The 13,119-nt window shown below is 49.0% G+C and overlaps 1 protein-coding gene across 5 annotated transcripts in view; it reads left to right on the top strand.

The window, feature by feature from the left end:
• LRP5 (LDL receptor related protein 5) overlaps positions 1-13,119 on the top strand; it is a 125,295-nt gene that overhangs the window by 40,813 nt on the left and 71,363 nt on the right. For all 5 annotated transcript variants that reach the window (XM_061162032.1, XM_061162023.1, XM_061162013.1 and 2 more), the window contains exons 3-4: positions 3,763-3,960; positions 12,402-12,598. In XM_061162032.1, the coding sequence (XP_061018015.1) occupies positions 3,763-3,960; positions 12,402-12,598 (395 nt within the window). The remainder of the gene's footprint in view (positions 1-3,762; positions 3,961-12,401; positions 12,599-13,119) is intronic.

Below are 13,119 nucleotides of genomic sequence, written 5' to 3'. Positions count from 1 at the left end.
CTGGAGAAGACTCTTGAGAGTCCCTTTGGACTACAAGGAGATCAAACCAGTCCATCCTAAAGGAAATCAACCCTGAATATTCATTGGAAGGACTGATGCTGAAGCTGAAGCTCTGATACTTTGACCAACCTGATATGAAGAGGCGACTCTTTTGGAAACGACCCTGCCCTGATGCTGGAAAAGACTGAGGGCAGGAGGTGAAGGGGTGACAGAGGATGAGATGGTTGGATGGCATCACTGACTCAGTGGACATGAGTTTGAGCAAACTCAGGAGGAAGGTGAAGGACTGGGAAGCCCGGCGTGCTGCAGTCCATGGGATCGCAAAGCGTCGGACACGACTTAGGGACTGAATGACAACTGTGTCACTTCTTGCTAGATGTAAAGAAGCGTGCATAAGAGGCTTTTTGGAGAGGCATTCTGAGTTCTCTGGGCCCACGGGGCTGGAGAACAGGGGAGCTTGTGACAGCGGGGTATGGCTGGCCCCTCGCTGCACGTGAAGCCCCTGCAAGCTCGTTCTCATCATCTGTCACAATGCAGCAGCACCAGCTCTGACATGACCCCCTCACTTGGCTCCACAGATGGGGGTGGTCCTCAGAGCTCCGTCTCGGGGGAATGGCAGCCGTGCGCATGTTGTTTTCTCTCTCCCGCTGGACAGAGACCCCCAGAGGGCAAGGCTGGGCCTGGTCTCCCCAGAACTCCTGCCGGCTTCGCTGGTCCCTGGTGAAGGGCAGCACAGGGTTTGTGGTGAGGTTTTACCTCTGAAGTTGTGGAGGTGAGAGCCGAGGGGCGGGGGAGGAGCTTGATTGGTAATAGAAGCTGCTGAAAGGGAAGCCCATGGTCCAGGGAACTAGGATGCCCATGAAGTCACCTGTTGTCACTCCCGGTATCCCACAGCCTCTCTGGTCCCTGTCTGGGCTTGAGCTTCCTCCCTGACTGCCCACCCCCACCCCCCCTCACAACAGGACAGGTGGCTCCTGGGAGCTACCCCTTTCAGACTGACGCCCGTTTGCCCAGTGTAAACCAATCATTTGTTTCTAAAGCAGCCTCTAAGGCCGAGGATAGTGGGGTTTGCTAACTGCCCAAGACTCTTCTGTGCTGCCCCAAAAGGGGGTGTGGGGGCAACCACTGCAGCTGGAGAGTCTCATGGGGGAGAGGGCCCTTCGAGGGGAATCCAGGCCCTGTTCCCCCTCCACTGTGGAGAGACGCTGATGGACAGAGAACAGGTCTGCCCCTTTGTGTCCTGTGACTGACCCGCAGCCGAAGGGGCCGGGAACCCAGGAGATGCGTGCCCTCCAGGCTGGTGGGTCCCCTCTGCTCTCCACTGAAGGGCCACATGGAGCGGGCATCCCGCTAGGACAGCTGGGCCCTGATGGAGTTTGAACCCATCACCCGAGATGCATGCATATTATCTCCGCTCTCATGGTGGGACATCAAATAAGGAAGCCTCTACAGAGGTGATGGGTTCTGGCTGTAGACCCTGAGATCATGGTTAAGCAGAGCAGAATCACCCATAGCCCACCTTGGAATAACTGAGATGTTTATAATTTGTTTTTTTTTGGCCACACCAAAATAAATAGGGCATGTGGGATCTTAGCTCCCTGTGATGGAAGTGCAGAATCTTAACCACTGGGCCATGTAGAAAGTTCCAACAGACTTTTTTTTTTTTAAGCAGTTTTAAGTTCACAGAAAAAATTGGGGGGGGGGGTGTATAAAGAAAGGTCCCACAGATCCATGAACGTTTAATGGCTTTTGACAGAGATTTAATGTTACATGTCCACCATTGTCAGAGAAGGCAATGGCACCCCACTCCAGTACTCTTGCCTAGAAAATCCCATGGACGGAGGAGCCTGGTGGGCTGCGTCCATGGGGTCGCTACGAGTCGGACACGACTGAAGCGACTTAGCGGCAGCAGCAGCAGTCCACCATTGTGTTATCCGTGATGGTGGGTGGTTTAGTCCTTCGCTAATTTCCTGTCCAACTCTTGCGACCCCATGAACTGTAGCCTGCCAGGCTCCTCTGTCCATAGGATTTCCCAGGCAGGAAGACTGGAGTGGGTTGCCATTCCCTTCTCCAGGGGATCTTCCTAACCCAGGGATCGAACTCGGGTCTCCTGCATTGCAGGTAGATTCTTTATCGACTGAGCTACCAGGGAAAGTCCCGTATTATCCTGTGGAATCATTTCACTGCCCTACAGATCCTCTGCGTTCCACTTATTCGTCCCTCCCAAGCCCAGAGCAGTCCCTGATCTTTTTACTGTCTCCATAGTTTTGTCTTCAACAGAGCGTCCTGTGCGGGAACCAGAGCATGCAGACATTTCACGCTGGCCTCTTTCACTTACTAATATGCATTTCGTGTTGCTCCGTGTCTTTTCACAGCTTAATAGCTCATTTCTTTTCAGTGCACAGTAACATTCCATTATACATGTTTTAGCTGCCTTTTAGAAGTTCATTTACGACATTTTCGTAGGAGCAAAAAATCAGAAACAACTGCAAACGTTCAGTGTGGAATCACTTAAATAACTTACGGAGCCTGGTGGGTTATAGTCCAGTCAGTCAGTTAAGTCACTCATGGACTGCAGCACACCAGGCTTCCCTGTCCATCAACTAAACTCATGTCCATTGAGTCAGCAACACCATCCAACCATCTCAACATCTGTCCTCCTCTTTTCTTTCCACCTTCAGTCTTTCCCAGCATCGGGATCTTTTCCAATGAGTAGGTTCTTCACATCAAGTGGCCAGAGTATTGGAGTTTCAGCTTCGACATCAGTCCTTCCAATGAATATTCAGGACTGATTTCCTTTAGGATGGACTGGTTGGATCTCCTTGCTGTCCAAGGGACTCTCAAGAGTCCTCTCCAACACCACAGTTCAAAAGCATCAATTCTTCGGTGCTCAGCTTTCTTTATAGTCCAACTCTCACATCCATACATGACTACCAGAAAAACCAAAGCTATGACTATATGGACCTTTGTTGGCAAAGTAATGTCTCTGAATTTTAATATGCTGTCTAGGGTAGTCATAACTTTCCTTCCAAGAAGTAAGCGTCTTTTAATTTCATGGCTGCAGTCACCATCTGCAGTGATTTTGGAGCCCCCCAAAATAAAGTCTGTCACTGTTTCCATTGTTTCCCCATCTATTTGCCATGAAGTGATGGGACCAGATGCCTTAATCTTAGTTTTCTGAATGCTGAGTTTTAAGCCAACTTTTTCACTCTCCTCTTTCACTTTCATCAAGAGGCTCTTTAGTTCTTCTTTGCTTTCTGCTATAAGTGTGGTGTCATCTGTATTTCTGAAGTTAATATTTCTCCCAGCAATCTTGTTTATAGTCCACAGGGTTGCAAAAGAGTTGGATGTGACTTAGCGACCAAACAACAACAAAATTCCCCTTAAAAGAACAAGAAAGATTCCTTTTAGTAAGAAGAAGAGAGTACTCAGAAGATACTGCTCAATGAGAACAAGTGGAAAAAAGGATATTTCATTATTCAGCTTTGATTAATAAATAATATGTTAGTGGGGATTCCACACTTTCATTGCCAAAGGTGTGCGTTCAATCCCTGGTTGGGTAACTAAGAACCCACAAGCTTCCTGGACAGAAAAAAACATACGTAGCACTAATTGCTTGAAAGTAAATCGGAAGTAATAATATCCCATGGCCTAAACACTGGGTGAGATTTCCAGGCAGATTTATCGTCTCTGTTTCATATGCTTGCATTCATGTAGACAGGAAAGAAAAACCAAACAAAAGCAAGCTTTCTATCCTCGTAGGTATATGTACTGGACAGACTGGGGAGAGACGCCTCGGATCGAGCGGGCAGGGATGGATGGCAGCACCCGGAAGATCATCGTGGACTCGGACATTTACTGGCCCAACGGGCTGACCATCGACCTGGAGGAGCAGAAGCTGTACTGGGCCGACGCCAAGCTCAGCTTCATCCACCGTGCCAACCTGGACGGCTCCTTCCGGTAAGTCCCGGCTCCGGGCCCTCCCCTCATCTCCGGCCCGTCAGTCCCCTCTGGGCACTGGTTGACCCTTCTCAACTCAGGCCGGTGGTCTTGCATCTGAAACCCTGAGGGCCTCAGCATGCAGGCCTCCTCAGAACAGAGATCAGTAATGGTGTGAGCACCGTATCTGACATCCCACCCAAGCGGGGTCTCGGGAGGCACCTGTATCTGTTTTATGGCAAAATGTAGAAGGTTCATTCTAAGTGGGATGGAAAAGGCAATAAAGAACCTCTCATCCACATTCAGGTTTTGCCACCAAAGCGCTTTCAAATTTCAGAGTTTTTGGTTTCAGTATTGCAGATAAGTGATTGTGGACTCAGGCCCTGGAGTTGATGGGGTGTGATGACTTATCTGCACACCTTCCTCCCCCCAGCACTGAGTTTCTGGAGGCAGAAGCATGGCCAGAATTTTGTTCACTGCATTCCTGTGTAACTAGAGGGCCTTACGTATAGTAGGTGCTCAATAAAATAGGCTGAATGAATGAAAAGGATGTTGTCTTTGTTGGTAATTGCTGTTAGGGTTTGCTGGTCAGCTGGTCAGCCTAACAGCTTAAAATGGTTCATGACATTTTACATGTAAGGAAACCCCCCGAGCCCGCACCCCGCCTGCCTGCCTGCCCTTACAGGTCAAGGATGGTTTATTCACTGACTTCCTGCCTGCTGGCTCTGTGCCAGGTCTTGGGCCTTCTCCCGCTTGAACAGACCCTGAACCTACACTGGCGGGGTACCTGGGCCAGGCGGGGCTCCTGGGCCAGGCGGGCAGTGTGTGGGTGCTCAGGGTTGTGGTGACATTGCATGGGGACGATGCAGCAGCCGGACCTCTGCAGACACGGGCAGACACCAGCTGGAGCAGATGTGATGAGGTGGCAGCCTTGCCACATTTTATCCAGGCCATGTGCCGTGATCATCTGCCACTGTGTATCAAAGTACCCCAGACCCTGGCGGCCTGAAGCAGTGAACAGACTTCTGGGGGCATCTGAATTTAGGAGGGGTTTAGCTGGGGGGTTCTGGCTCTGAGTATATTCCGAGGTTATAGCCAAGCTTCCAGCTAGGGCTTCGGTCACTGAAGGCAGGACTGTGGCTGGAAGACCCACCTCTAAGGTCACTCTCCTGGCTGTTGGCAGGAAGCCTCAGTGCCTCTTGGGCATCTTAGAGCTGAGTCCTGTGCCCCAGCTGATCTGAAACGTTCCCTTCCATTGTCCTTGGATCACAGCCTGGCCTGGGGCCTGTTTGAGGTTTGGTGGCCTGGGGAACCAAGGTCCTTAGAGAAATGAGTGATCCAGGCAGTTATGAAGGGTGAGCATTAGAGTCTACAGAGGCTGCGGGTGGGAGTGCCCTGCTCAAAGGGTTGTGATGAGGGGCAGTGAGGATGATGGTGGCATTTAAATCATGGTAGTGGTGGTGGTAGTGATGATGATGAAGGTGATGATGGTGATGTTGATGGAGGTGGCAGCAGGATGATGTGATGGTGATGGTGGTGATGACATGATGGTGATGAAAGTGATGACATGATGGTGGTGATGAAGGTGGTGATGGTGGTGATGAAGCTGGTGATAGTGGTGATGGTGGTGATGAAGGTGATGGTGGTGGTGGTGGTGATGAAGGTGATGAAGGTGATGATGGTGATGATGGTGATGTTGATGGAGGTGGCAGCAGGATGATGTGATGGTGATGGTGGTGATGACATGATGGTGATGAAGGTGATGATGGTGATGACATGGTGGTGATGGTGGTGATGACATATGGTGGTGGTGATGAAGGTGGTGATGATGGTGATGATGGTGGTGATGAAGGTGATGGTGGTGATGATGGTGGTGATGAAGGTGATGATGGTGGTGATGGTGGTGGTGATGGTGATGATGGTGGCGATGAAGGTGATGGTGGTGGTGATGGTGGTGATGATGGTGATGAAGGTGATGATGGTGGTGATGATGGTGATGATGGTGGTGAAGGTGATGATGGTGGTGATGATGGTGATGGTGGTGATGATGGTGATGGTGGTGATGACATGATGGTGGTGATGACATGAAGGTGATGATGGTGATGATGGTGGTGATGATGGTAGTGATGAAGGTGGTGATGGTGATGAAGGTGATGATGGTGGTGATGATGGTGATGATGGTGGTGAAGGTGATGATGGTGGTGATGACATGATGGTGATGGTGGTGATGAAGGTGGTGATGGTGATGATGGTGGTGATGAAGGTGATGATGGTGGTGATGATGGTGATGATGGTGGTGATGAAGGTGATGATGGTATTGATGAAGGTGATGATGGTGATGATGGTGGTGATGAAGGTGGTGATGGTGATGAAGGTGATGATGGTGGTGATGATGGTGATGGTGGTGATGATGGTGATGGTGGTGATGACATGATGGTGGTGATGACATGAAGGTGATGATGGTGATGATGGTGGTGATGATGGTGATGATGGTGGTGATGAAGGTGGTGATGGTGATGATGGTGGTGATGAAGGTGATGATGGTGGTGATGGTGGTGATGAAGGTGATGATGGTATTTATGAAGGTGATGATGGTGATGAAGGTGATGATGGTGGTGATGAAGGTGATGATGGTGGTGATGAAGGTGATGATGTTTGTGATGACATGATGGTGGTGAGGATATGGTGGCAACGTGATGATGTGATGGCTGACCCTTGTATAACATTGGTGTTTTCCTGGACATCCGTCAGTTCATTTCACCCTCATGCCCACCCTGTGAAGTATGCCTGTGCTGTCGTGTCTGACTCTGCGACCCCATGAACCGTAGCCCTCCAGCCGCCTCTGTCCATGGAATTCTCCAGGCAAGAGCACTGGAGTGGGTTGCCATTTCCTCCTCCAGGGGATCTTCCCAACCTAAGGTTTGAACTCATGTCTCTTGCATCTCCTGCATTGGCAGGAGGGTTTTATTTTATTTTTTTTAACCACTGGCACTACCTGGGAAGCCTTGTGTTATGATTCCCTCTTACGATGGTCTACAGAGAGGGACTTGAACTTGCCCAAGGCCACACAGCTAGTCAGAGCCAAGGCTGGAAGTGAGGCACTGTGACTCCGGGGCCCACTTTCAGCCTCTCTTCTACCTACTTGATTTTTCTGGCTCTGCAGATGGTCAGTGCTCATTATGGATTGGCCCAGGGCTATTCAGATGGCACATTACCTCCTGGTAAACAGGGTGAGCCCTGGAGCAGACAGACCTGCCAGGCCTCTCTCGTGGTCATGATGGTGACTGGGCTGCTTCACTGCTCTGAGCCCTGGGGCCGGGGATGGGCTTTGGGGACTGTAATGCTGCTTCCCGGAGGCATTCACAGGGTCTGACTTTTTTGTGCGTGGTGTCTGGACACAGTAAGCCCTCAGTGAAGACAGGTGTGCTCGGGATGTTCCTGGGAAGCAGAGGGGGCGTGGGTGGGGTTGCATCCAGGGGCCCGGGGCATCCTGAAAGGAGCAGTGAGGGTGAGTGAAGTGAGCTGAGTCTGGCACTGGCTTCGTGGGGCAGCCTCCAGCTGAGGCAGGGCTCAGGAAGGAGAAACATTCCTGAGAAGTGACGGGCCTCTGGCTTCTCAGTGACGTCGTGGAAAGCAGTTTCATGGTTCCCCAGGGTGTGAACGTTGAATTATCGTAGGATCCAGCAATTCCGCTCCTAGGTTCATGTTGCTGCTGAGTTGGGCCTGTGTGCTCAGTCCTATCCGGCTCTTTGAGATCCTATGGACTGTAGCCCGCCAGGCTCCTCTGTCCATGGGATGTTCCAGCGAAGAATACTGGAGCGGGTTGCCATTTCCTGCTCCAGGGGATCTTCCCGACCTGGGATCGAACCCGCATCTCCTGTGTCTCCTGCATTGGCAGGCTCATTCTGTACCACTGAGCCCCCTGGGAAGCCCTTCTAGGTTTATACCTGCAAAAGAATTGAAAATTGGAATTGAAATAAATGCGTGTACATGAATATCCATCACAGGACCATCCATAATAGCCGAAAGGTGGAGACAACTCAGATGCCCACCAGTGGATGAATGCTAGATGGATACAAAAGGGGTGTCACATCTGTGCCACGGAGTATTGCTCACCCATAACAGGAATGAAGCACAGAGAGACGACGCGCCACAGATGGCCTTGGAGACATGCTGCTCCTGAAAGAGACTGGACGCCAAAGACCACATATTGTGTGACTCCATTTATTCGGAAGGTCCAGAGCAGGCCAGTCCTTAGGGACAGAAGGCAGACTGGTGTCAGCAGGCGCTGTGGGGGCAGGGGAGTTGAGGAGATGAGGATTAATTGCTTGGTGTGTTCGGGGTTTTCCTATGGGGATGGGAATGTTTGGGAAGTAGCTGGAGGTGGTGGTTGCCCAACATTGTGAGAGTGCTATGCGGCCCTGAATTATTCACTTTGAAATGGTTAGTTTGTGTTATGTGAATTTCACCTCAAGACATTTTTTTTGTTTGTTCGGTTTTGGTTTTTATTGAGATAAAATTGGCATATACAATTATGTTCATTTTGGGTGTGTGACACTGTGATTTGTTACACGTGTATGTTGCAAAATGATGACCACAATAAGTTTGGTTGTTTAGTTAACATCTATCCTTTTCACATAGTTACATTTTATTCCCCTTGTACCTGTATATTGCAAAATGATGACCATAATAAGTTTGGTTGTTTAGTTAACATCTACCCTTATTACATAGTTACATTTTTTTCCCCCTTGTACATATATACTGCAAAATGATGACCATAATAAGTTTAGTTAACGCCTATCCCTATCAGTCAGTTCAGTTCAGTCGCTCAGTCGTGTCTGACTCTTTGTGACCCCATGAATCGCAGCACGCCAGGCCCCCCTGTCCATGACCAACTTCCGGAGCTTACCCAAACTCATATCTATCGAGTCGGTGATGCCATCCAACCATCTCATCCTCTGTCATCCCCTTCTCCTCCTGCCCTCAGTCTTACCCAGCATCAGGGTCTTTTCAAATGAGTCAGCTCTTCACATCAGCTGGCCAAAGTATTGGAGTTTCAGCTTCAGCATCAGTCCTTCCAATGAACACCCAGGACTGATCTCCTTTAGGATGGACTGGTTGGATCTCCTTGCAGTCCAAGGGACTCTCAAGAGTCTTCTCCAACACCACAGTTCAAAGCATCAAATCTTCGGCACTCAGCTTTCTTTACAGTCCAACTCTCATTCATACATGACCACTGGAAAAACAATAGCCTTGACTAGACGAACCTTTGTTGGCAAAGTAATGTCTCTGCTTTTTAATACGCTATGTAGGTTGGTCATAACTTTTCTTCCAAGGAGCAAGCGTCTTAATTTCATGGCTGCAGTCACCATCTGCAGTGATTTTGGAGCCCAGAAAAATAAAGTCAGCCACTGTTTCCACTATTTCCCCATCTATTTGCCATGAAGTGATGGGACCAGATGCCATGATCTTAGTTTTCTGAATGTTGAGCTTTAAGCCAACTTTTTCACTCTCCTCTTTCACTTTCATCAAGAGGCTCTTTAGTTCTTCTTCACTTTCTGCCATAAGGGTGGTGGTATCTGCATATTTGAGGTTATTGATATTTCTCCCGGCAATCTTGATTCCAGATGGTGCTTCCTCCAGCCCAGCGTCTCTCATGATGTACTCTGCATATACGTTAAATAAGCAGGATGACAGTATACAGCCTTTTCCTATTTGGGACCAGTCTGTTGTTCCACATCCAGTTCTATTCCTATACGCAGTTACAGTTTTTTCCCGTGTGATGAGAACTTACAAGGTCTGCTGTCTTGGCAACTTGTAAATTTACACAATATTGTTAACTGTAGTCACCATGCTGTACATTACAGCCCCAGGACTGACTTACCTTAAATCTGGAAATTTGTATGTTTTGATCTCTTCCACCTATTTCACCCACCGCCCCACCCCTGGCAACGGCTAGTCTATTCTCTGTATCTACGAGTTTGGGCTTTTAATATTTTCTATTGAGTTATAATTAGCATAGAATATTACTGTATTCGTTTCAGGTGTAAAACATAGTGATTCAATTATGAAATGATCACAGCAAGAACAGTTAACCATCTATCCCCAAGCAAACTCATTATGGTATTATTGACCATATTCCTTATGTGTACATTACATAAATCCCCATGACTGATTTATCTTGTAGCTGGAAGTTTGTACCTCTGATCTCCTCCATCTATTTCGTCTGTTTCCCCACCCCCTGCCCTCTGGCAACCACCTGTTTGTTCTCTATATCTATGGGTCTGTTTCCCTTTTGTCTTCTGGAATTCACATGTCAAGAAAATCATATGGTATTTGCTTTTCTCTCTCTGACCATTTTTTCAGTTTGCATAATACTCTCCAGGTCCATTCATGGTGCCACAAATGACAAGATTTCATTATTTTTATGGCTGAGTAGTATTCTGCTGGATTTTATTCACACACACACACCATCTTTTCTTTATCCACTCAGTTCATCTGTCTACGGACACAGGTTGCTTCCATACATTGGCCATTATAATCACAGTTGCAGTGAACACAGGGATACTTATATCTTTTCAAGTTTGTGTTTTCATTTTCTTAGGGAAGTTATTCAGATATGGAATTGCTGGATTGTACGGTAGTTTTATTTTCAGTCTTTTGAGGAAGCTTGATACTGTTTTCCATAGTGGCTGTACCAATTTACATCCCCACCAGCAGTGCACGAGGGTGTCTTTTTTCTACATCCCTGCCAACATTGTTTCTTGTCTTTTTGGTGATAACTATTCTCTGCTTCCTCTTCTGTTTTTTTGGAATAATTGGAGAGGGACAGGTATTAACTCTTCTTTAAATATTTGGTAGAATTCACCTATGAAACCATCTGAATCTGGACTTCTGTTTGGGGAGAGTTTATTGATTACTGACTCAATTTTGTTACTGGGTATTGGTCTATTCAGATTCTGTTTCTTCGTGATTCACTCTTGGAAGACTGTATGGTTCTCGGAGTTTATCCATTTCCTCTAGGTTGTCTGGTTTGTTGGTGTATATTCTCTCATGAGGGCTTCCCTAGTGGCTCAGTCTTAAAGAATCCGCCTGCAGTGCAGGAGACGCAGGTTTGATCCCTGGGTCGGGAAGATCCCCTGGAGAAGAAAATGGCAACCCATTCTAGTATTCTTGCCTGGGAAACCCCATGGACAGAGGAACTTGGCAGGCCACGGTCCCTGGAATGGTAAAAGAGTCAGACACGGCTTAGTGACTGAACACATTCTCTAATGATCCTTTGTATTCAATAAATTGTTTTAAAAAGTGACATCAACAAAACGGGGAAGGGACTTCCCTGGCAATCCAGTGGTTAGGACTGTGTACTTAACCGCAGGGAGCTTGGGTTTGATCCCTGGTTGGGGAACAAAGATCCCACATGCCGCATGGTGTGGCGAAAAAAACAGGGAAGAGGCAATGTCGGGTCAGATGGACACTGAGCATGAGCGTATGGTCTTCGGTCAGTGATGCCTCTCGAGTATTCCTCTCTCCTGGGTGCTGTACCCGGGGCTGAAGACGTGCTGGTGACCACCCACCCACAGCTCCTACCCCCTCCCCTATAGTGGGCTGAGAGTCATTAAAGCAGATAATTGCAATGCTACCAGCTGTGTAAATTATGATTCTCTTACCAGCATCCATAATTTCATTAAAAAACAAGTTCTTGTTTGCTGGGTTTTATAAATGCACAGAACTCTTCTCCCCTGCCCCTCTAGGTGCTCATTCGTGTCCGACTTTCTGAGAGCCCATGGACTGCAGCCCGCCAGGCTCCTCTGTCCATGGGATTTCCCAGGCAAGAATATTGGAGTGGGTTGCCATTCCCTTCTCCAGGGGATCTTCCTGAACCAGGGATCGAACCCACGTCTCCTGCGTCTCCTGCATTGGCAGGCGGATTCTTTATCACTGAGCCACCTGGGATGTCCTAAATACACAAAAGAGAATACCTTTTTTTATTTTCACATTGATGCAAGTTTAATTTGCTTTGGTAAATAAATTATTGGTCTCAGAGGAAAGAGCAAGTTGCTTTTGGTCTGGTTTGTATTAAGCTGTTAAAGCACCAGGGCAGGACAGGTGTGCTTGTCATCTGTATGTTATCACCAGCTGTGGCTTCTTGCTTGCCACTTCTCTTCCGTGTTTCTTCCTTGTGGGGTATTTTGCCGGCATCCCCTATTCTAGAATCAGCTTGGATGGGGAGCAGTTGTGTGTGCAGGGGCTCCCATGTCACTGTCGGGGGTGGTCGGAGGTTGGCTGGGTCTGGAAGGTGCAGCCTGATGGAGGGTTCCTGGGATTGCTGGGGTCTCAGTCTGCTCCATCACTGCTCCGTGATCCAGCGTGATGTTGATGGGTCAGCAGTGACGATGGAAGGCTTACAAAAAAGGGAGTGCAATGGGGACCCCCCCTGATGGCTTCTCTACCCGCCCCTGCAGGCAGAAGGTCGTGGAGGGCAGTCTGACACACCCCTTTGCCCTGACGCTCTCCGGAGACACCCTGTACTGGACGGACTGGCAGACCCGCTCCATCCACGCCTGTAACAAGAGGACTGGAGACAAGAGGAAGGAGATCCTTAGCGCTCTCTACTCGCCCATGGATATTCAAGTGCTCAGCCCAGAGCGGCAGCCTTATTGTAAGTCAGGGGGTGGGTTGGGACTGAGCGCGGGAGGCTGGTGTCTTCTCCTGGGGAGGGAGCAGACTGGGAGAGATCCCTCTGCAGAGCTGGCGCGGGGGCTGCTTTGGGCAGGGCTGTCCTCAGGGGTGGCAAAAGGATTTCCAAGGAAGGTTGCCCTGTTTTCAAGGCCCAGTGGAGGTTACCTACTTACTCATATAAAATCTGCTCCAGGTCTGAGTTCTCCGCCTGGGCTCCCCGTGGGGTCGTGGAGGGGTCTCTGATGATGAATAGCCCCTGTGACAGGCAGAGCCAGGGACTTGCGTTCACCCGCTCCTTCAAGGACCACCACCTGCTTTTATGGGGACCTCCACCAGTTTCCATGTGGACCACGGGGGTGGGGGTGGCTTCTGGCCTTGATGCTGTTGAAGGTCCCAACTTTGAATTTAAGAGTGGGGGTCCCAGGGGTGGAGTTCTCTGAAGTTGTTTTCTGGGGAGAGCTCCGTGGTTCTTAAATGCAAGCTGGGTTCAGTCCTTGGGTT

Source organism: Dama dama, chromosome 2 (genome assembly GCF_033118175.1).
Source record: "Dama dama isolate Ldn47 chromosome 2, ASM3311817v1, whole genome shotgun sequence".
In the NCBI taxonomy this organism is placed as follows: domain Eukaryota; kingdom Metazoa; phylum Chordata; class Mammalia; order Artiodactyla; family Cervidae; genus Dama; species Dama dama.
Note: the sequence above shows the minus strand (reverse complement) of the source record. Positions and strands in the feature narration are given on the sequence as shown.